This window comes from Varanus komodoensis, unplaced genomic scaffold (assembly GCF_004798865.1).
Source record: "Varanus komodoensis strain SLA01 unplaced genomic scaffold, ASM479886v1 scaffold5, whole genome shotgun sequence".
NCBI classification, from domain to species: domain Eukaryota; kingdom Metazoa; phylum Chordata; class Lepidosauria; order Squamata; family Varanidae; genus Varanus; species Varanus komodoensis.
In genome coordinates, this window is record NW_025336087.1 from 18,569,236 (window position 1) to 18,593,857 (window position 24,622).

At 41.4% G+C, this 24,622-nt stretch overlaps 1 protein-coding gene across 5 annotated transcripts in view; it reads right to left on the reverse strand.

Moving 5' to 3' along the window:
- The window catches only part of TMEM161B (transmembrane protein 161B), a 34,546-nt gene extending 21,622 nt beyond the window's left edge, over positions 1 to 12,924 (reverse strand). For all 5 annotated transcript variants that reach the window (XR_006416270.1, XM_044446164.1, XM_044446165.1 and 2 more), the window contains exons 1-2: positions 12,799 to 12,924; positions 2,449 to 2,552 (exon numbers count right to left, since the gene is read on the reverse strand). Coding sequence is in view for 4 of the 5 variants with exons in the window: in XM_044446164.1 (XP_044302099.1) it covers positions 2,449 to 2,552; positions 12,799 to 12,801 (107 nt within the window). In the remaining variant the exon portion in view is untranslated. The remainder of the gene's footprint in view (positions 1 to 2,448; positions 2,553 to 12,798) is intronic.
- Positions 12,925 to 24,622: the final 11,698 nt, after the last annotated feature.

Sequence of the window (24,622 nt, forward strand, 5' to 3'; positions counted from 1 at the left end):
GGGCTTACTTGATTAGAGGGGTTCACACAAGGAGCATCATAGAAACCAAGACTCAATGAATAGGGTGCAAAAATAATTTTAAATATATATATATACTGACTACATGTGCTTTTCCTGACTGGGTGGCAGGGGAGAGACACACCCACATGTTCCATTTCTTCTTCTTCAGCCTCAGCCGTCTTGTTTACCTACTGGCCTATTTTCTACATTTCTTTTCTATCAAACAACTATTGCTCCCCAAATATGCCATTCTATCTAACTCAACTGTTGAGAGTTTAAAAGCAAACACTGTTACGGGGGCATTATATTGATTTGTATAGATCGTCACTGGTAGGGAATTTGTTGTTTGGGCAGAAAGGACAAATAGCTACAGGTATCATACATGACTTATACTTTTGCTGCTAACGAGTGACACCATTTCCTTTACTCCTATGGCATTCCCTAAGGAGACCCAAGAGCACCTGTCAATGGCTGCAAGAGTCCACAGATGAACAAAAACGATACTCCTGTTTAACACTTAGGCATGCCAGTGAGACATCATCTCTTCTGCTTTTACCTTTCCTCCTTAGAGAGGTATTTGAGCAATTGCCTGAGCTGAGGAACAACTACTAAGGAGTGTGCCAAGCTACCAGAACCTTCTCTCCAAGATACCTGTCTAGTCTAGTCCAGTCCTCCAGCATATCTCAGATCTACTCTTCAATTAGACTCTTCTTAAAACAGAAATAAATTGAGGATAGGGAATACTAATCTACTAGCTGGTAAAAGCCAACCAGTTGAACATTTTACCATTTTACAGAAAGAGCAACATAAAAATGTAATAAATAAAGTCACAATGACTTTGTTCTGACTAGGTATATTTCTACCAGCAGAGTGGTACTCAAGAGATTTTCCTCACTAAAACTTAGCTCCTCTCCTGGTCTGTCTGTTGACAAGATCCACACCCCCACACCCCTGCAGGTGGAGAACACACCAAAATGGAAATTAATAACTAATCCTGAAGACTTTCAGAAACTTGTGGATAGTCCACGTATGCATGTTAAAAAAGAATTAGGGAAAAGGAGAGGGCAGGTTTGCATGACATGACAAACAATGGTGTTTTGTACTTTTATTGGTCTGTCATGTCATCCAAACCCTGTCATGGTATTACAGCATGCTACATTTGGTTTTTATAAACAGTGTACAAAAACAACAGTCTGCTCGTGGTTTCAACAATGGCTTGTTGTGGCCTTCAAACCCAGAAAACACACATCATTGTGGTACTAAGGCCAGTAAGAGCTGCTTGGCAAGAGCTGCCCAATGCCATCAATCAGCTGATTCTCACCCCTCCCATTCACAAGCAAGAGGGTTTCCCTCTGCTGCACACAAGCAGCAGAGGGAAAAGGGGAACTCTGTTGAGTGACATAGACCTCAAACAGGCTCTGCAGCCCAGAGAATTCTTCTCTCTCCCATTCACAAGGGACTTCCCTGAAGCATGCATAAAGGGGTGTACAGTCCCTTTCTGCAGCACTGCCTAGCTGATTCTCCTCCCATTTGCCTGAGCATGGATCAGACACCCCCTCAGCTACTACAGTGGCCCTCTATGGAGATGGAGGGGAGGGTGTCTGATCAGCTCCCTTGTTCTCTTTACTGCCCTTCAGGGCTTGTGCCCTGTTTGACAGCTATGGCAGCCTCAACTTGGCTTATTATTGCAACTGTCAAGGAGTGGAGCCTCATTCCTCCTTGTGGTATCTCCTGGGATACCACCTGGAGGACTGAGGAAGAAGACAGTAGGAGGGAGGTGAGTTCCCACAAGGAGTCTGATTGCAGTTTTTACCTTGATATGCCTGACAGAAAAAGCATGGAAACCATGCAGGGTACCTTGTTGTGATGTGGGAACCTGACTGAAGTGTAATGATCATGAAAGTTATTTTATAGTAACACATGGAATTTGTCACAAATAGTGTGGTTGTCATTAATGATAACTGGTTCTTGAGCCTTCGTTTCTTTAATTTCTTTAATTTTGTTTCAGCAAGTAAAATTCTTAACTACAGGGGAGTTATGCAGGGAAGATGTATTTCCATATTATTAAGAGGAATTTAGTTGGAACAGAAGTAGATTTTTCTGCCAAAAGAACACTGCACCTGTCAAGAATTACATTTGCAAACAAGATATACAATAGCATAACAAAACATTCCAAATACTACTCATCTAGATCTGAAGTTATAGCCTAATAACCTCTAGATGAACTTTTAAAAGATCTAAATCAACTATTTTTCTGAGAACCAAACTTTCCAGATCACCACAAATTACTGTAATTTGTTTTCATACCAACTCAAAAGTCTTATACAATAGGGCAATATCAACAAGGAGTCTTGTAATACCTTACAGTCTTATCAAATTTATTGAGGCATGAGCTTTATGGGCTAGAACCCACTTTGTCAGAGGTTCAATTTGTTCCTCTTATCTTACCTGCCACTACAGAGAAGCCACCGGGCAAGTGAGTAGTGAGGTATGATCTTCTGTATAATACTAGCCATCACCATGGTAACCACCAGCTGCACACCTATCACAGCCTGTGGAAAAATAAGGCAGTGTCTGTTAACATGTGGGAATGAACTTTTGTATTTGAAAGCCTACTTTCACAGCAATTTCAAAACCAACCTTTACATAAGGGCAGTTTTCTTATAGGTAAAAATGTGTGGTGGTTAGTGCTAATCTTCCCCCAAAAGAACTATGAAAGGAAATGTGGCTTCCGGGAATAAGGCAAGGTTTGAAGAAGGCTGATGGTTGTTTAGTCTTTTCATCACCCAGGTGCTACATACCCCTCATTTATATAATACATTGTATAACATCCCTTTCAAACAAGGGTGGTATACAATATAAAACCAAACATATACAAACCAATTAAAAGCACAAAGTTAAGATAATTAGCATAATACACAATTCAAACAACAATCAAGCAGAAAAATAAAAACTTAAATGCCAACATTTTGAAATATAGCACTCACCCAACAATATTTTAATACACAAAAATCATTACATTGCCTATCTGAAATCTACAATATAATGAAGTGGCTACCAGGTATCCCTCTTTGGGGTGGCCACAGCTGATGAAACTCTCATCCAAACATTACTTTGTTGCCACCCACTTAATGGTGGTGGCATTCTGAAAGAAGACTCAGTTTAAAATCTTAGTGCTCAGACAAGTTTCCTATCGGAGAAGTTGGTTATTAAGGCACACTGCTCCCAAGCTATAAAGCCCCTTAAAGAACTAAATAAGCACCCTGAATCGGTTGAAAAGTAAGCCAGCAATTAGTACAGATCTCTTTAAAGTAGTGAAATATAATCTCAATAACCCATCCCAATCAAAACCCAGTCAAACTGACCTAATTGTAGCTCCTGGACTGTCATCAAGCACAACCATAGAGAATATTATATTAGCCTATGATAAGCAGCATGCAGGCCCCATGACCCCTTGGATTCAGTTTGAAAACAACTTTAAAAATGGCATCTATTATTTGTTTATTGGATTTTTATCCCACCACATTAGCCAATAAGTACGACCAATCCCACCACCTGTTTACTTGATCCTTGCCCTTCATAGCTGATCACCAAAGTCAAGGACGGGATGTGTACCTGGGTCCAGGAAATTGTAAATGCCTATTTGAGGGAGGGGCAGGTTTCTGCCCCTTTGAAGGAGGAAGTTATTAAGCCTCTCCTAAAGAAGGTGAACCTGGACCCAGAGGTTGCCACCAACTATAGACCAGTGGCCAATATCCTGTTCTTAGGCATGGTGCTTGAGCAGATGGTGGCTGGTATACTCCAGTCACTCTTGGAGGAAACTGACCATCTGGATCCATTCCAGTCTGGCTTCAGGCTGGGTTTTGGGACCAAAATTGCCTCAATTACCTTGTACAATGACCTGTGCCAGAAAAGGGACAGGGAGAATGTGTCTGTATTGGTTCCTCGGGACCTCTCAGTGGTTTTCAGTAGCATTGACCTTTGTATCCTTCTGGATAGGCTGGCTGAGTTGGGGGTTAGAAGCACTGCTTTGCAGTGGTTCCACTAACTACTTGGGTGAGGTGGCGCTGGGGAATTACAGCTCTGTACCATGGCATTTATAACATGGAGTTTCACAGGGTTCCATTTTATCCCCCATGCAATTCAACATCTACATGAAACCACTGGGAGAGGTCATTGGGAGGCCTGGGTTGAGGTGTCACTAGTACACTGATGACACCCAACACTACCTGTCTTTTACATCCAATCCAGGTAAATCAGTGACTGTTCTGAATCAGTGTCTGGCCAGCGTGATGGTCTGGATGAGGACCAATAAATTGAGACTTAATCCAGATAGGACAGAGGTTCTGTTGGTAAGTGGTTCAGCTATCCCAGTAAATTATATCTGCCCCAATCTGGTCAGGATGCATAGTTTAGGAGTGCTCCTCGATTCAGAGCTATCGCCAGAGTTCCAGGTGACTGTTGTGACAAGGAGTGCTTTCCAACAGCTGGTCCTCCAACTAGTCCTTACCTGGATAAGCAGAGCCTAGCAACAGTGACCCAGGGTCTGGCAACTTCTTGATTGGACAATTGTAATGCACTCTACATGGGGCTATCCTGTAAGACAGTCCAGATACTTCAGTTGGTACAAAATAGCTAAGCTACTGACAAGGACCAGCAGGTGTGATCATATAATGCCAGTCCTGTACCATCTGCACTGGTTACCAACTGAAGCATGGGCCAAATTTAAGGTGTTAACTTTGACCTACAAAGCCCTAAACAGTTTAGGGCCTGGATATTTAAAGGGAGTGTCTCCTTCTGTATATACCTGTCCAAGCCTTAAGATCCTTCTCTGAGGTTCTTCTTTGGGAACCATCTTTGAAGGATGTTAGAAAAGTGACTACCTGGAGAAGGGCTTTTTCTGTGGTCCCCCTCCCCCGCCCAGTTTTGGACCCTGTTCCCCAGAGATGTATGGCTGGCATCACACTTTATTCAGTTCAGTGCCAGACCAAGATCTTTCTATTTACCCAGTATTTTAAGGTTTGATGGTATTTTAAGATAGTAGTTTTAATGTTTCATCTCTATTTTAATTGTACTTCTTTTGTTGTAAGCTGTCTTGAGACCAGCATGGTATAGACAGGATACAAGTGTTTTAAATAAATAAGGCTTCCTTAGTAGAGATATATACTCCATGACCACTACAAAGCACTTAAGGGTCAAAATTAGTATGCAAACAAGCTCAATTTGACCACTGGGGTGCTCTCCAGTCACTACAAGTGTCATTAAAAACAATTCAACACCTCTGTGTATGTGGCATATCTGGGGGAGCAAAACTGACACCCCTCCCCAGATTACTGGCCCCTGTAGTAATTTAAGCAGGTAGGTGCTAAAGTGTGGACCATCACTGCCAAGTTATCTCTGTCCAGAAAAGGTCACAGACAGCTGGTAGAAAGTGCCCTATACCACTGACCAGACCTGTGCTGGTCAGAGGGAGTGCATACTCATTCAAAATAAGATGACTATCCCTTTCTAGTGTAGGAAACTGCCTATCCATTAATGCTTCCATTTAATTAGGGTTTGTTTTTCATGTTACCAGCCCTCAGCCAGCCTAATCACAAGCTCAGACAATTATTCAGTTCTTCTACTGACCACCTAATTTAGGTGACATGGAGAGACAGATCTATCAGTAAAGCAATGACAGTTAACCTCACAATCCTGGTTGGGGCACCATGGATAAAAAACATCAAGTATCTAGCTTGTCACCTTCCCCTACATATATCCAATTGGCCCAAGATTGTTCAAGGTCTTATCGGTCACTGCATGATCAATAATGAATCATCAGGTAAAAGCACCTAAGTGAAACTTCTAGAGGTGGTGACACCCAACCTCTGAAATACTATTATATATATGGTATAAGATATGGAAAACAATTTGAAAATATGTTTGATTGCAAGCCAGGAAAAGCAAGAGTGTACAATCATGACACTTCCACTTTACTGTTTTTACTGTAATGTTTAAGGTGTGTGTTGTTTGATACTCTTTCTATTTTGTTTTTTTATATTGGATTGTATGCAATTTTGTGTAAGCGGCTTGGAGATCCTGGTCATATGGTAAAGAAGCAACTTAAATAAAGTAAGTCAAAGCTACCAGAAGGGTATACAGTGAATAGCAACAAAAATTGCATTTTCCACTTCTCTGCTAGCCTATTCCATCCATGAGGGTGTCTAAAGGTGCTTTTGTGCCCAAAGCCCAACTGAAATGGGACCAGAAAATCATTCTATAAATTTCTCCTTCAAAGTATCAAGGACTACTTCCTCTTATCAGGAGGTTAGGAGGAATTAATCAACTCCTGGACCCAGCCAGTTTTGCTCTTATTAGCTAAAAGGAGTATACACATTGTAGGTCTCACTGCTCCAAGAATTTTGCCCACATCCACAGGCTACAACAACTAAAAATCATCTCATGAAACTTGACCAGAGAGTCCTCTGGACACAGTTACTAATTGTTGCAAGTGTTTCTATACCATGGCAGATATAAGCAATTTTACCATTGAAGTGTCTTGTAAATATATTAAAGCAGAAACTGAATGGCAAAAGGCAAAACCAACACTCTTCCAACACTCTTGGAACAGGAGATTGTGCCTGACCTTACATGGAATCACATGGGATCTCAGCATCAGGCTAAGGACAAGGGAAGGAGAGAGGTCCTAGTGCCAAGCTTTGGCCCGATAAATTTGTTTGCCTTTTATCCTGCTACATTACCACCAATGTCAACCAAAAATTGAGGATGCCTGATTTTATTTCAAGTAGATCACCCTGCATGTGGCTATATCTAGGTTTCTGCATAAACAGGAATGCCTTGAAGGAAATATTTATTCATTTGTTTCATTCATATCCCATCTTACAACCAAAGAACCCAAGGCAGTGTACATGGTGGTCCTCTTCTCCAGTTTAATCTCACAACAACCCTGTGAGGTAGGCTTGGTTAAGAGGTAGTGACCAACCTGGAGTGAACAAATTGAATTTCATGGGGAATCTAGAACCCAGCTTTCCCAAATCCCAGCTGAACATTCTAACCACTACATCAAATTGGCTCTTTGACAGAGGAATCCTGTGGTGCCTAGACAGCATCTGGTGGGCCATGAGATACTTCAGATGCCCAGATCCAAAGTTGGAGCAGTGTTCCAACCTCAGACATGGAAATGGGATCCGTGCCCACTCCCCCTCATAGTGAACTGTGCCAGATATTTCTCAGAGGACAGTACCACAATTTAGAAGGGTGGGGAATGGTAAATTCAAAAAACATGAACACTGGCCTAGAGGCTGTCTGTGGCTTTACTATTAGTATAACATATAAAAGTTAGCAATTCGTATTTTCCAAATTATTGCTGAGCAAACAGACCATACATTATATCCAATGTTAATCCTGCTCTGAGTAGAGCAGCCAAAATTAATGGGACCTTCATTTCAATTACAAGTAGTGTAACTTTTTTATTTCTTTTCCTGCCTTTTTGTATTCTCTTTTAATGTAACTATTTCTGCTACCCCAAAAACAAAACTTTCAAATTCTAAAAGAATAAAACATCACCCTATTTCCACTTGATTATCGATAGACCAAACTAAAATGAATTGTTGTAAATTGCCCAGATAGCTTTGGGCAGTATAGAAGTTAATATTAGTATCTACCTATTACATACTACCCCCAAACTAATACACAGTATATGCAAAACAGAACCAACACGATTCAGCCCTTGGTACCAACTGATAAAGTCTGGTACCAATTAAGATCCAATGAATCTACCTCATTCATGACAATGCTACATAGACCATAATTCAGTCAGTCTGCAAAAGGGCTCCTAGGAAATAACCTATTTCACCTACTCAAGGACTGGAAACAATTATGCATAATATTGACTTATGGAGCTACACTTGCTCTGAGCAGAATTTAGAGGCTGCACTGCAATAATATCTAGAGGTGAGCTAGTCTGGGACCACTTCGTACTAGGTACTGTTCCTAGGTAGCACAGGGTAGTTGATAAAACAGGTTAAATATCAAAGACTTAAACCAAGGAAAACAAGCTTTGAGTTCATACAGGTATGTAAGCAACTGAGAGACAGGGCTTAATACACAGCACCACAGTACTGTGTCTTATATGACTTCTAAAAAGAAGTCACCCTCTTGTACCAATTTGGGCATAAAATGCACTGCAGCACTGGAAGCTTTTATAATGAGAGATTAACTTCACTATACACACAAACTGCTCAGGGAGACTTTGCTTTTCTTGAATTCAAGACCTTGGTGCTGGTCCCCATAATCCTTCTGCACCCATCGTGCAAGGACAGGGGCAGGGAACTCTTCTCCCTTATCAAGGGCAATATCCTAGGGAAGTGGGTAATCTAGGGCAGGGGTCCTCAACCCCCAGGCCAGCATTAGATTCTCACAGGAGTATGAACCCTACTGTAAACTGCATGTGAGGGATCTAGGTTGTGTGCTCCTTATGAGAATCTAATGCTGATGATCTGAGGTGGAGCTCAGGCGGTGATGCTAGCGCTGGGGAGTGGCTGCAAATACAGATTATCATTAGCAGAGAGGTTTGGCTACACAGAGACCATAATAAATCAATTGCTTGCAGACTCATATCAAAACCCTATCAGTGAGTGACAAGTGACAATTAAGCTGCATCTAGTTGCAGGAAAACAAGCTCAGGGATCCCACTGGTTTTGCATTATGGTGAGTTGTACAGTTATTTCATTATATTACAATGTAATAGAAAGAAAGTGCACAATAAATGTAATGCGCTTGAATCATCCTGAAAATTTCCCCACCCCCAGCCCATGGAAAAATTATCTTCCATGAAGCCAGTTCCTGGTGCCAAAAGGGTTGGAGACCACTGATCTAGGGGTATGGATACGTGCCAATGGTAGGTAGAACTGAAACCAAAAGTAGGCCAGCTCTGCTTTCTCTTTCTGCCATCCCAGAAACTGGATTGCCTGAGGACCAGTTGCACACTCTTAACCACCACATCACATCGGCTCTCTTCTTTTTTCAAAGAGATCTCATATATCACATAAAATAAATTACGCAAGTAGATAATAGAATGTCTTCATGTAGAGATGTGCACATATCTACGGGAGTATATGTGGGGGGGGGCGTGTGTTTTACGGGGACTAGCATGCATACGGTATCTGATATTAAGCTTTGCTTCTTTTCCTAACATTGTCCCCAACTTCACACAATGAATAGTAGTGACAAATCTCAAAAGAAAAGAAAGAAAATAAATCCTGAATTCATGATATGGAGATATAAATTGATTGGTTTGTAATATGAGGAGTAACCAATGGCAATGTTGATCTTGAAATCTGAGATCTGTTTCTTTTTTCTACTGAGATGTGGCGTATCTAGAGCTCAGACTGATACTAAAGACTAAACAGATCCTGACAAGATTCACTAGACTCTAGTTGTACAAAGCTGTTACTCACAATATATTCTAAACCAATGGAAGAAAATAAGTAGTTCAGAAGACTGCTGCTTAGTGACCTAGTTTCTCAAATATCACTGGCTAAGAGGTTCTTACTTCAAGTACAGTAACTCCTGTTGTTCATGCAACATTTATCATGCCTACATTAAGATGCTTTGCCCCTAAAAATAGCATGTGCTAAGAATGTGAAGGCCCTTCCATTATTCTCAGCAGCATGGAAGTCTCTGTGAGTCTGCAGTAACTTCAGATACCCCAAATAACATGGGACAAATTTAAAAGATGCTTCCTTGTCATTCCAGCACCATCCCAGTTCCCCTGGAGGTCAATGCTAGCATTGAAGGACCTGTGCAAAACCAGGCACTTACCAGCAAAAGGTGACAAACACAGAAACAGAGAGAGTCAGAAGGGGTCTCCCGGGCCATCTAGTCTGACCCCGGTTCTAGCCGGCTCTGCTCACAACATACAACAGTGCCTCTCATGCTATTAAAATAGTATCAAAATATCCCTATATACAGAAGGGGCCAAGCATACATCTTCCCTTCTGCAAGATATATATATATATACACACACATATATATATATATATATATCACTGGATATATACCCAGTAGTCATACAACTGTTTCAATAAACAGTCATTTGTAGTAATGTCAGCCATTAGGAAAGCCAGGTTAGAACAGGGCTTTGTTTTTTAAGAATAGAAATCTAATTCACAACATTTCAACACAAATTTACCAGTACTGAACACTGTTGACTAGTACCACAGTATGAGAGTACAAGCTAGCTCTAAGCTATTTCACTTTTAAAATGACAAAAAGTTTTCTATTGCCTAAGCCAATAAAGTGTTTTTAAGCATGTATGTATACTGCTGTGCATTTTTGTTTGATATGTTATGTGTGATTTATCAGGTAACATCCAATGCTGTATGGGCAGACCTCCACTTGTGAAACAGGACTTTTCTTTCCTCTTCTCTGCCCAGGACCCTAACTCAAGAAACTCTCAACCCTCCAATACACATTTATATATGCACGATGAGAAGTGGGTGGGAGAAGTCAAATATGGCAATAATGTACATTCTGCTACAGAATGAATTTGATCCATCTTTTTAATGCTAGAAAGCAAGCTCAAACCAGCTGATGAAAACTGGTGTATAAATTATTTAAATAAATAAGGATTGTTTGGTGGTATCAGAACTAAGAGTCTGCCACTCTTTACCCTAACATCTAAGCAGGTACTTCTTAGCTTTACCTGCAGCTAAGCAGGTACTTCTAGAAGATCAGAAGTAGGGCCTGAAAATGGTTGATAAGCCATTCACTCCTGATTGTTGAAGCATCTAACATTCAGTGGTATACTGTATCTGCATAGCCAGGTTTCATTCAGCTATAATGGTTAATGGGCTTTGACAGAGCTATCAGACAACACACTGGTGAGACAACAGAGTTTGACAGGGAACCATGACCACTGTATGCATGATAGCATAATTCAGAGCATGTCAAGTTCTCTTTAGGATTGATAGGCTCCAAGCACATACATGAGATAAGGATTCCTTTCTCTTAAGAATGCTCAGTGAGGGATTTGTGGGGCACGGAAAAAATGTATACTGCAAAAAAATTCTGAGAAATGGGCACAGGGTGACCAGACAATCTGCATTAGTAAGGTTGCTGAAGTCTGGAAGGTTTAATACCAACAATGCGCCTTCTACAATCATTCCCAACTAGTGTTATAGATTAAGTTAAAGTCATAGATGTATTCCTATGCTCCTATATAAAGCAAAAAGAAGCAAGTTTCCAGCCTTGCAGTAATGAAATTTAGTACAAGAAAAAACACTGAGCCAAACAAACTATGCTACCACAGAACAATTAAAATAATTACTCAAATAAAATTATAGCTTTTGTAGTATTTTGCCCCACTTTTCACCCATAAAAGGGCTCCTTAAAGCAGCTTACAATAATCAACAAGACAGTTGATGTTCTAAGGCTTACAGTCTAAAATAAGTACAAAAAAAGAAAAAAACCTATTAGGAGAAAGTAAGCAACTAGCAGCAGCAGCAAAAAAGGGCAAATTTAGGCACTAGTTCTTCATTATAAGAACTCTGTAATTCCTGGAAAGTAGCAGTGCTGTTTCTCTCAGGGAGAAGGGAAGCAACTCCCTGCAACTACTTCCCTGGCTGATGAAGGGGGCCAAGATGAGCTTTCTGCTTGACATGATATTCTTCCTGGGAGGCAGAGGAAGCAGGCTGTCAGGACTCTTGGCTTTCTATGGAATGAGAGCATCCAGAGCACACTTCCATTCAGCTTTCCAGATCTACTGGCAGTTGGAACTAAGGCTGCTGTGTATAAGTAGGTTTGTATGTCCCTCTAACTTTGCCCAGTTTGAAGTTCATTACATATTGATTAGAGAAACAGCTTAATCAACTCTTTGCAGAAAAACAAATCTAGTGATCAGGACTGTGAACACAGAAAGAAAACTGGCCCTTTCTGGATTAAACACAACCCTTGGTTTCAATGTATCTTTGAGTATCCATATGCAATGCAATTCATTATAGGACTTAATCTATACTTCCTGGTTTTTAAATGAAGTACAAGACTTCATAAACAAAAAGCATTTGATCAGGTAGGCTCTCCAATCTCTCCAAGCCCATATCATACTAAATTTAGTTGGTCTTCAAGGCATGGGCAATGAAAGTGTGAGCCTTCAGACTACAATTCCCATCAGCTCTAGCTTGTATGGCCAATATTAAGATGATGGGAGTTATAGTCAAACAACTTCTGATGACCCATCCTTGCCTTAAGGTGTCACAACATTTCTTGTTTATTTTAAACAAGAAATATTGGTTATAAGTATACCTTGCATTGTGGGCAGGGTGAGGCTTTAGTAAGTTTCTGTCTCACCTACCCCACCTATACCACCCACACAAGAAAAGGGACAACGTAAGAAATCAGAGAGCAACTTTCCTCCAGCTTGAACATGTTTCTAAAAACAGGGAAAATTCACAGGCAGAACCAGAATCGCAACAGTTTAACAGCTGGAACAGAGAGAAGCTGTAGAACAGTCATCCCCAGCCTCTCCAAATACGTTGGCCTAAGTCCCAGCATTCCCCAGTCCACCATGGCACAAGCTCCAACCATTCTAGCTTTCTGAAAGAGTCTGGAAATTGTAGTCCACATCTGGAGAACGCCAGGTTAGTAACAGCTGCTCTCAAATATACACATTATTTCCCTGGCCCTCAGAGACAAAATTCTTCTCGGCTCTGTGAAAGACCTGGAAATCAACCAGCTCCAGGCAAAGCCCGAGTCTTTCTGTGCTGCCTCCTTTCCCACGACTCTTTTCTTCTGACTCACCATGCTGCAGCAACGGCCGCCGCCGCCTCGCGTGCTCTCCCCACCCCCAGTTCATAAATCCTCCACGCGCGAGCTGCGATCAGAATTCTGCTCCCCAGCCAGCACCGGTTTTCCCTGCCCGGCTCACGCCTCCTAAGCCTGCAGAGGTCACGCTAGGACCCACCGAACAAGGACCCAAAACAGGGTTGCCCCTGAAGGCGCCTGAACTGAAAGGGCCTCACCTCTCGGTCACGCGTTCAACCGCCCAAATCTTCCGGCCACAAAAAAATGTGTAAGCACAGCACACAGAACTTCCAAAGGGAAACAATTTGAACATTAACTATTAGAACTCCTTATTTAGGGGCTACTCTAGCAGGCGCTATTATGAAAGCCGGAGCCCAGAGCTTTTAGAGAGTTGGCAGCAGCAAGCCTATCACGTGATACGGGAAGTCACTAGAATCGCCCTTTGCGCCGTCCGAGAAAACAGGTTCCAGGGGTGAAGCTGGGACGTCCCTCTCTTGGGAGTCTCATCGCCTCCTGTGTGCACGGAAGCTTGTTTGTGAAGGATGCGCATGCGTAGTTAGAGGTGAGGCGGACCGGAGAAACTGTTTTGAGTCTGAAAACGGTTCATAGAGGCGACCAACACGAGAATATACCAGTTAAACATATTAAACAAGGAGAGAAGTAAAAGGCAAGCGATTGGCCGAGGTATTAGCGCATGCGCCGCCCAAATCGCCGCGATCAGTTGCTGTGGTGGATCGGCGCATGCGCATGAACGCATAAGTAGAACCAACCGTGGTTTGGAGTGAGCGCGGCATGAACCCGGAAGTTTTGGCTGGCATGTCTCGTGCCGCCGAAGAAGGAACGCGGGGGTGGCGTGCTTCTGCGTGTCTGCGAGCAAGCGCGCGCGCCAGGAATCTCGCGCGAGCTACAGAGTCGGAAGACGGTTGGAACGAGCACGGGGAGGGGCAGCGCTCGTGGCTCGCGCCTTGCTGGAAAGGACCTGAGGAGGAGTTCGCTTCCCACCGCCGGTGGCGGGGGGAGGACGCTGCGAACTCCGCAGCTACTCGTGCCACCCACGCATTTCGGCTCAGGATGCCAGATAGCATTTTTTCAGTCAAAGGGGAAAGACCAGAGCCTCCAAAGTACAATGTGTGCGCAAGGGCGCAATCCTGACTGGAGAACACTGGGGATTGTAGGACTTTTTTCCGACTAAACACGCACAGGACTGCGTTGCCTGTCGATTTCAGTTGCTTTGGTAAAAGGAATTTGGCGCACACACCCCTTCTCTTTAAGTAAAATTATCAGCCTCATGAAGCTGTCAGGTGTTTCTGTTTTCGAGATGGCCAAGGTGTCTTATAATCCAGTATACAATGTAATTAACGGGGGTGGGTGAAAACAATATGAGCTAAATGAAAAGTGTAAAAATGGGTCTTAATGCTCTATATCAGTGATGGTGAATCTTTTAGAGACCTAGTGCCCAAACTGCAACCCAAACCCCACTTATTTATTGCTCAGTGCCAACACTGCAATAAAACCTGAAAACTGAGGTTTTTGTTTATTAAAAACACCTCACGGCCAGTCCAATCAAATATATATATATATATATATATATATATATCCCCTTGACAGTGCACCGACTGGCCATGCGAAAGCTCAGATGAGTTGTGGCTAATGAGTCATGGTTCAGGCCGTCATTGCCAGGCCACTACTTGCCAAGCATGCCCATGGCCCTATGTCTGCTGTTATCCGATGCTCGGCTGCTGGGGTGATGCTGGGGCGACTTGGCTCACGTTCTGACAGAGGGCTCTGCATGCCCACTGTGGCATGCATGCCATGGGTTCGCCACCACTGCTATATATCATCCTACCTTTTCCAACAGGTTAAGATTCAGATGTTAAGATTCTAGGCTAGATTGTGGTGGTTTTTTTACATTTATCTCGAGCCTGTATAATGTTATATGCAATCAGGATTGGGACTACTTGCTGTCAGATTCCATTCTCTGCCATAAAGCTCACAGGATGACTGATGTATTTAGAGGTCCCCCTTGACTCCAGAGTTCACTGAGTCTCCCAGGACTCCCCAGAACACCTGCTGCTACCACTTAGTGTCATCTTAAGAACACAAAGATTTGCTTTTTCTCTCCTTAGTATGTGGGAGTAAGAAAAATGCTAGTCTTCAAATCCACCCATAACTGATCATAGGTATTTAAAGAAATGAATATATGATGTGTAATTTATTTAGCAGTTAAATAACCAGAACAATCCATAATTGATCAGTAATGTCTCAGAAAAAACCCAACACTACATCTGTTTTCAGTAACTTTTCCTCTTATTTACAACCTGTCTGATTCTACTCATTAGCTAACTTGACTAATTCTGGACCCCAGCTCAACTCATCCCTGACTTCTTTCTGCATCTATCCTTTTAACAGATTTTCTGCAAACTCCACTCAACATTAAATCAAAACATTCATTTAAGCTTATGTAACATTGATTTGGGGCCATATACCATTTCTTAGCCTCTCTTATCTCACAAGCTTGTGCAGATAAAAATTGGGAAAATTTTTCTTTCTTAGCACTTTGAGGAAGACCAGGATAGAAATGTAATATATTGATAAATATGGCTCTTTAAGGGGCACTTCACATAAGTTATAATAATTCCTACAACAGACCTGTAGAGTAGGTGATGGGGCAGCTGGCTGAATTGGGAGTGGGAGCTCTGCATCCTACATGGATGGCCAACCCCAGAAGGTGGTGTTTGGAGGAAGTATTATTTATCTGGGCACTTGAGGCTCAGGTGGCCTCAGTGGCTTAGAGTGACTTCTACCAGCTTTGGCTAGTGGCCCAGCTACACCTGGACAGGGATAGTCTGAATCTAGTAATACATACTTTGGTAATCTCTAAACAATTACTGCAATGAGCTCTGTGTAGTTCTGCCCTTGAAGATTATTCCAAAGATGCAGCTTGTGCAAAATGTGGTAGCCAGACTAATAATCAGGATGAGAAGGCCCAAACATACAACACCAATTCTAGCCTGCTTGCATTGGTTACCTTTACGCTTCTGAGACCCCTTCAGGTTGTTGGTTCTACCCTAGAAAGCCCTACATGGGTTTGGACCACAGTAGATGATGAAACACCTGTCCTAATCTAGCCAAACACTACAATAGGCCTGCCTCTGACTGCCACCTCCAAGGGAGCCTTGGTGGCAATAAAGAGTGCCTTATCACTGCATTCCCCACCACACGGTTATAGAATGAGCTCCCACTCAGACCTTTCTGTTACCAATGCTACCTTTTTGGTGACAGATTAAGACTGTATGTTGAGGCATTTTGTCATCTGTCTAAGAACTCTTGTGGTTTAATTTGTGTTACCTATTATAGCTTTTTATATATAGTTTTAAATTTTGTATTTCAAATATTTTTATTTCTATTTTAGTGTATATGCTGCTGTACATTGCCCAGAGAACTTCAGCTACTGGGGAGTTTAGAAATAAACAAATGGATTGTTGCTATTGCCTTATAGCAGATGCACCCACTTATCTCACTACATTGCTGTCATAGGATTAATTTAGGCAAATTACAGCTCTTGGAGGGGTAACATAAAGTTACGGTGCTTCATGCTGCTAGACAAGTGATAACTGGTAAGGTTAACTGAAATTAAGCAAGCAGGAGATTGATTTAATCTGTTTAAGATTTTAAATTATTACATTTTGTTGGGTATTGGACTGTAATATTTTTCTTTCTTTAAATCTATTGATTTTCTTTAAAAGGCTAACAAGACTCTCTACTACAATTATCTAAGAAAGACACAGAAATGTTCTTCTGTTCCCTGTAAGATTTTTGGTTGTCTTCAATTGCATGACCTTATTCCATCATCCAACAAATAGTAAATTCTTTCTTTCATAAGCTGTGTGTGTTCTGAGCAAAAGTAATAATCTTAGAATACAGTGCAGTGGGTTGCACTATTGGATGCTTCTAAGCATCCAGACTCCAAGGTTTATGAGCATTCTCTGCAGAGTAGGAGAAGCTGTAGAGCAGGGGTCCTCCAACTTTTTCAACAGGAGGCCAGTTGACAGGTGCCAGCGATGGGCGCGGGCTTCGAAGGCAGTGCCAGTGGAGGGGCCAGTGAGGGGGTGAGGAGCGCGTGAGCGCATGTGAGGCAGGGATGGGGGGTGCACAGGGCAACCTCCTCACGAGCAAGCCACCGCTGGGCACGAGTAAGGAGCTGGCTTGCTCGCGAGGAGATAGTTTTCTCAGAGTGAGTCCAAAATGACCTCCTCATGAGCAAGCCATGCACACACACGGTGAATGCAAAACCTCTGGGGCAGGCCGGTTAAGTGGGCATGGCGGGCTGGATCCGGCCCACGGGCCTTAGTTTGAGGACCCATGCTGTAGGGGCAATCTTTCCCTTCCCAGTCCTCCTCTGCAAATGAGCCAATTGTGGTAATCTAGCTGTGGTGTGTTGGAAAGGGAAGGAAGAAGGCTATAGTGCTGCCAAGGATTCCTTCTCTCCTAGCAACCCCTGTGTCCTCTCCTTCCTGACAGCTCCAGAACACCCTCTTTACCCTTTCTCTGAGGTTGCTTCTCTAGTCTCAGAGAAGCAGCCAGCAGGGTTCTTTCTCTGCTAGCTGCAAACAGGGAAGGAAATTTAAGCACAGATCCCCAAACCCAAGGTTGGAACACTGTTTCTGACCCCCCCCCCCAAAGACAATGTCTAGGGGCCATAAGATTGCTTTTTTAATACCAACTAGCCTCTTTCAAAGTTTATTCTATTGACCTTAATTTGTAGAGGTGCTAAATGAAATGAATTCTGGTCCATTAGTTTTACTCATGTAAGCTTATCATGTTTATCTCAGTTGATGAAATTGCTGGAGACATTTTAGCAAAGAAATAAACATTTTTAGCTTTTGGAATGAAAGTGCTCAAGTGGAAAACAAACTTGAAGGTAAAATATCAGATTTAAAACAAGTATGGAAGTAGAGCAACTAATATTTTGCAGCTTCTGCAAAATGTAGCAGCCAGATTAATGACTAGAAGGGCAGAATATTCAGCAGCTATTCTGACCCAGTTGCATTGGCTGCCTATATGTTTCTAAGCCCTATTTGAGGAACTGGTTTTAACCTACAAAGCTTTCCTTAGCCTGGAATTACAAGACCTGATAGTGCATCTCACCTGATCTAGACATTATGATCAACATCTGAGGACCTACCTTCAAGTGCCTCCATTGAGGGTGGTTCAAAAGGTAGCAACAAGGGGAAAAGCCTTCTCAGTGGTAGCCTCCAGTTATGGAATGCTCTTCCTCCTGAGGTCTACTTGGCATAAACACTGATGTCTTTTCAGCCCTCTACTTGAGGCATTTGGTGGCATATGATGGGACACGTACATCAGTAAATGTGATCAGGTCATCAGTGTTCTTGATCATCAATGTTTTTAGCTGTTTAAATTGTTCTAAACTTTGTATGTTACATTTTTATATTATGCTTTATTATCTTGTGTTACATTTTTGTTGAACAGCCTTGGCAGGTGCTCAATACAGAAATTAAACATATTGTGTTGTTCTATTCATTTGGGCCATGTCTCTTTTGAGAAGTCTTTAGAATAATGCTTTGGCCTGCAATCCTATACAAATTTACTAGAGAGTAAACCTCATTGATCACAGAATAAATATGTTTCAGCATAATCCAGTGAGGCTGCCTGTAGGCATTTGAATTCAGAGGATTACAGGATTACAGTTGAGAGCAAAAAAAGGATTGAGGTGCCACCAAGATACATTATAAAATGGTGAAACCTTGTTCCTCCTCACTCTCCAGAAAGTCTACAGACCTCTGGCTCTAGGATCTTAGTGCCTTCTGTCTGCTGTCACAGCTGGCATGTCTCTTGCTGGCATGTCTCTTGCTGTACCACTTGTGATGGTGAAGGGAGGGTACTCCAACATCAAGAGTCCCAGCTACAACCTTGGAACATGTTCCCAATGTCAGTAATAGAATGCCAAATTCTCCTGTGGTCAGCTAGACTCCGTCAAGCAGAATTATATCCTAAACTTCTATGTCCAACAGGGTTTGATTCAATGTTTGGACCTATGCTTATGTAATGGATCTCTTTCCTCTCCCCCAGTGTCCCTACCAAATCAAGTCTGGAACAGAGTTGAGAGGACAAGATTGGCATGAGGAAGGAGATCTGTTTTGCCAGTGCTGTGTGTACTTCAAGGGGATGGGCAAACTTGAATACACTATTCAGCATCTGCTTGAATTCATCCCTTATTAACCCATCCTATCCTTCTGTTCCACTGCCCTCACCTTCAGCATGCATGTAATTGAACTGTCTTTTATACATAGCGTTCTATGACATTTTAGGGTATGCTTGGGGTTATATAATGATTTTCTTTCAATATTTGCATAGGATAGCACCCTTACAGGTAGAAATGTAAAAAATATGATTTAAGACATAGTCATTTCTGATGTTAATGAATACTTCTCAAGAATTGCCAACTGCTGTTTAAAAATGGATCTCATTCTACTCTCATGTCATTTAATCAGGACTGATATTTATAGGGACAAGCTAGCTTAAGAGCAAACCCAGTACCTGTCAGAGGGATATACCTGGACCATAATACCTCAGCATTCTGATCCACATACCCCAACAATTCTCACATGAAACGAAGATAATCAACAAGAGTCTAGAAATGAGATTTTAGGCACAAAGATTCAATTTAATTCTATATAATTTTTAATTTAATTTAATAAGCTAATATTTTCCCACATCCTTTCTGTGTCAAAATACATCCTTATTTCGGCCAAAGTTATAATTATGTCTAGCATCTCTGGGACAAAGTCACAGAACTGAAAGTGCAATTTTATGCATGTCTCATCAGAAGTAAATCCCATTTAATTCAATAAGACTTTCCTGCAGGTAAGTGGATATGGGGTACAGCCTCCATTTTTAAAATCAGGCGGTAATCACAGTGAAATGCTAAATATGATCCCCAATACAATGGCATTTCTTTCTGGTTTCATCTGAAATCTAGCAGACATCAAGTCTTAGAATTACACAGGTATGAGCATGATCCTTCATGAGGAAAGAGGTGATTACTACTTTTTATCTGCCATAACATTTAATATGCAGATTTTCTAATCAATCCGCACTTTAGGGAACTAGCAGGAATGTAGTAGGGCATAATTATAGCAGTCTATATTGTTTTACTCCTAGGGAAGTTAGTATTGAACAATGTACCTCCTTTACAGTTTTTATGAGTTCCAGTTCCATGATAGTGCACCACCCAGGAGATTAGTTGCAGAGGTGTAGTTGATGGCAAGATTATTAAATTAAAATAATCCATTATCAATATCAAAATCTGTCCAGAACAATTAGAATATATTAGTCATGCATATATGCACAGGCTAAAATATAGTGTACACGTGTGTGCATACATGCACAGGCTAAAGAATAGTGTACACGTGTGTGCATATCTATAAAGATCTTTTCAATTGCAAGAATTCTAAAATATCCATAGAGTTCAAAAGAAGTGGCAAATAATATATAAATTGTTGTACTCTTTCAGTGCTGGAGATAATAGCAGATGATTAAAAGTAAACTTGCCCACACTGAGCAGGTATGGAAAAGAGCTATTGTAAGCAATACAGGAACTTGACCACAGCAGGTCACGCAGGTCAGAAACAGAATTTGAAAATCCATCCATTGCTTCATGGGGAGCAACTGTTATGAACCAAACAGCTGCAGTATATTCTGATGCTTGGGAGTAAGTTAACAACCTAACTGCATGTTTTTCAAAATCATGAGAAAAATTCTATAGGCTCAGTCTGGGTCTTGAATTCCTGAGGCAACTGCTAAGTATACTCCCAAGTATGTGGGCAAGTAAGTACTACTTTCTTCTATCCTGCACAGGAGAAGCAAGCTGTGCTGCTTCAGAATATATCCTCCTTTGTGCACATGACCTACAGATCTAATAGCATAGCTACCTAATATAAATAGAAAAAACCCCACATCATAGTTATAACATTTTTATATTTGGATTGTCATTCAAGTGTGCAAAGTTACAGGTCTTCAAACCAGAAAAAAAATGTCTTGCATGAATACATGTGCATGCATGTACAGCCTTCAAGTCACAGCATTTTCTGTTGCTGAAAGACTTCAGCTGCTTAGGGAAAGGCAAGGGTCATAGTGGAGAGCAAGGTCAGTTGAAGTGTCCTATTCTTCTATTTTGGCTTCTGAAGTGAGAAAACTAGATTAATTACAGTACCTGTTTTTAGGGGATGCTCAAACATGGAAGTCTAAAGGTCCATTCCTTGATTTCACCTATAGTAGCCTCTGATTTGGCAATAATGTTGGAACAATGCTGCATATGTATCGTGTATCCTCTCCTCCCGGATCCCTTTGAAAGTGCACAGGCGGGACCTCTTTATGCCTTCAGTGTTTCAGAAACATGCAGTTGCCGCTTCTGGCTGAAGACACAATTGCTACCTAATGACAGAGTTAAATAAACTGAAGTGGTAAACCAACATGTGAATTATGAAGGCCTTTCCTCACTGATGGGAGTTGTGTGGCATCCCATAGATGCTCATTATATGTTGTTTATACCTCGTAGTAAAGTCTGTCATTGCTTCAGTAGCATTAGCTGGAAGTAATGTTGTGTGATCATAGAATAAAAGCTAGTGCGGATTTTTGTTGTTTGCACTTACTACTCCCTGTGTGTCTCTGAGAGTGCTGCTTATATGACTAACTACTGACTCCAGTTCAAATAGAGGAAACCTTGAAAATGTCTTGATCCTGGCTATTATGGAGAAGCAGGGAAGTTAACACTTAAGTCAAAAATAATCCTTGGTACAAATTCGTTGACTTCAGCAATTACACCACTGATGAATCTGGGTCAGGTTTTTTGTTTGGTTTTACAGGATCTTTAGTTAGAATGTCAGGTTGAAATTAATAAATAGAGCATAGCAGGGCAAGTCTTGAGTGCTTTCAACTATGCCCTGGTGTGCCTTAATGTGAATCCAAAGTAGGCCTAAGGTAAAAATGTGAAGAACTCTGCTCTCTCCGCATAATAGGAAGTGTCATAGAGACACAGTAAGCATGAGCTTGCTGTTATGTAAAGGAGAGATCAATGAAGCTGATACACTTTCTGTTGCTAAATGATGCTGAAAGAGTACCTCTTTTGGAACAGACAGTGACAAAAAGAAAATGCAAGCTCTTCCATTTTGGATTCAGCCAAGGTATGCTGACGGTTAAAAATCATGGCTTATCTCCTAGCTTAGTTCGGTGTAACTGTACAATAGAACCAGGAGCAAATAGTCATTGTGTGGAATGTCAGTGTTCAGTTTTCCAGTCACTCAAGTCATCCACTAGTATAATGCTTTCCATCATTCACCTGGTTTTTCATATACCTCCGGTAGTCAATCAGCACCCCATGACCACTGAACATACTTAGTTCTCATTAGGTAATTTTGGGAGACCCCTTCCTTTGGAGTTTGCTAATGAGCATTCCAGTCAAACACACTTGGAGAGCACTCAGGAAAGGTGAAAGTCGTTACGGCATTTCTGAAATATACCATAGGATAGCTTCCCTGAATTGCAACTGAGTTCTCGCATTGGACTCTTACCTAATTTGTCCATAACATTGATGATCCTTGTGTGGTCTCTTGCAGCAATGACTTCATAGGCCAGTAGGAATCAAATACTTGAATTAGCACTTTCAGTCTCCACACTATGCACCATCCATGGTTGCTTTAGACATGTGATGACTATGCAAACCACAGTAGGACTTTGGTATGTGAGACTGCCACTTTCACACAGTTCCTACCAGAACACAAGCCATCTGGCAACGCTGCATCCCCGGCTCCCCAGACAGGTTTTTTACCCCACCACTGGCTGAGCTTTGCTGACAGGGCAGCCACAATGCTGAAATGCTCCCTACCATCTAGGGAGGACGTCAGATTTCCATCACTGACTGGGTTCAGAAAAGGGAATAACCCACAACATCAGCAATATACCTTGGGTTGTTCATGGTTAATGAACCATAGTTTGTAACCACAGCTAAGTTCAGACAACATGATAACCCATGTTTCCAGAAAAGTCCATGTTTCAGTGACAGGCTGTGCTCAACCCATTGCTGTGGGTTATCACATCTTCTCAGCTCAGTTTTCAGTAGCACTCATTGGCTATAGCAATGTATTGTTGATCTAACCATAACCTATTACAACACAGCTTCTATTAGTAATCATCTTTTTCCTTTTTTTCAAAAACAGTATACCATTTTCAGCAATTCTTTCTAAATATGATAGCTTTGGGCTTTGTTTTTTATTTAGCAGCCTTAAAAACTGGAAAGGGAGTTAATAATTAAGTACTAATTGTTCTTATGACTCTGACCAGAGTCCTGGGAATTTCATCAAACTCTGTTAGGTGCTCTGGGATCTGAAAACTCCTCAGGTGAGGGCTGTCACCCAATTAAATGAATCTTAGTTGATTAATTGTGTGATGATTAATTTATGAATTAATTAAATAGTCTCTATCTGCACAGAAATGGCAAAATTCTGAAGAAAAAAGCATCCTCTGGTTTTGGATAGTACAAGCAAATCAGGACAGGCACTTAGAGGAAACATTTCTGCTTGGTTATGGGAGGAGACAGCAGCATCTGTTACACTTGTATTTTTAAAAGGACTTAAACTTGTTTTGTTCTGTGTCCAGTTTCATTAAAGACACCTCCTTTGCTGAAAAAAATACTATTAATGCAACCAAATATGCGATTATTTCCTGTGGGGGTTTTAATTTTATTTTATTTTTGTATTTTTAGTTCTGCTCACCACTGGAATCTGGCCCCTAGAGCTTTGCTGAAACAGAATTCAGCTTTTGAGCTGAAAGCGGATCCCTACTCCTGCCTTAATGCAAAGACACTATAGAAATGTAGGGATAAAAGAGCCCCAAGGCCACTCATTTAGCTCCACGTATAACAGGAGATGGCTGATGGGGACAGATAGACATCTAGTTCCAAGAAAAGAATATAGCTTGTGGGCTTTTTGTAGTACACCGACTTTCACTTCCAACTCTGATCAGTGGTCAAATGGATGTGCTAGGAAACAAGGGAAAAACTCGAGAGCTAATAGGTCCTTGATGATGAAGCAAGATCTTAGTTGTTTCTGGCCCTTCTTGCCCATAAGATCCAAATGACCAGCCCAAGGATAGATGGTTGGAAAAAAATTGTTTTAGTTTATGTTACAAGAATTTACTGAAATGCACTAATTTTTTCATATCTGGAATGGAAAGACCCTGGGATGTTTAAAAAAAAAGTGAAAAATGCTTGAGTTTAAAATCATACATACATGCCATGAAGTTAGGCAAAAGCAACCAGTTTTTATGGTATGGCCACCAGAAACAGATGAGTTCACATGGTTTTCTGACTTTTCTGGCAGTTTCTTGTAGTTTTAGCCAACAGTCCTGCCAAACCCACTGTCACCACTTGGAATCAGCCATGCCATTGACTCATTGATCACTCCCAAATGTCCTCAACCAGATTGTAAAGCCAGTGAAGTCTATGAAGCAGACAGGCAAATATACCTTTTAGTTATTTGGAGAGATCATGTAGCATACAAAACCAAACATAAGTGACAGCCCATTTGGGGTTTATTCTGTGGTGATGGGGAATGCAAGAAAATCTTGCTTTTTTACCACCATTGCATTCATACAATGTCAGCCAGAAAAACAATTTTGAGTTGTGAAGAGACTATTGAACATAAATCTTGGGGTCCAGAGTACAGAACCATTGGAGGCTTGCTCTGACCAGTTGCATTTGTTTTGTAGATAAAAATCACTCTCATCTGTGCTAAACTAGACACCA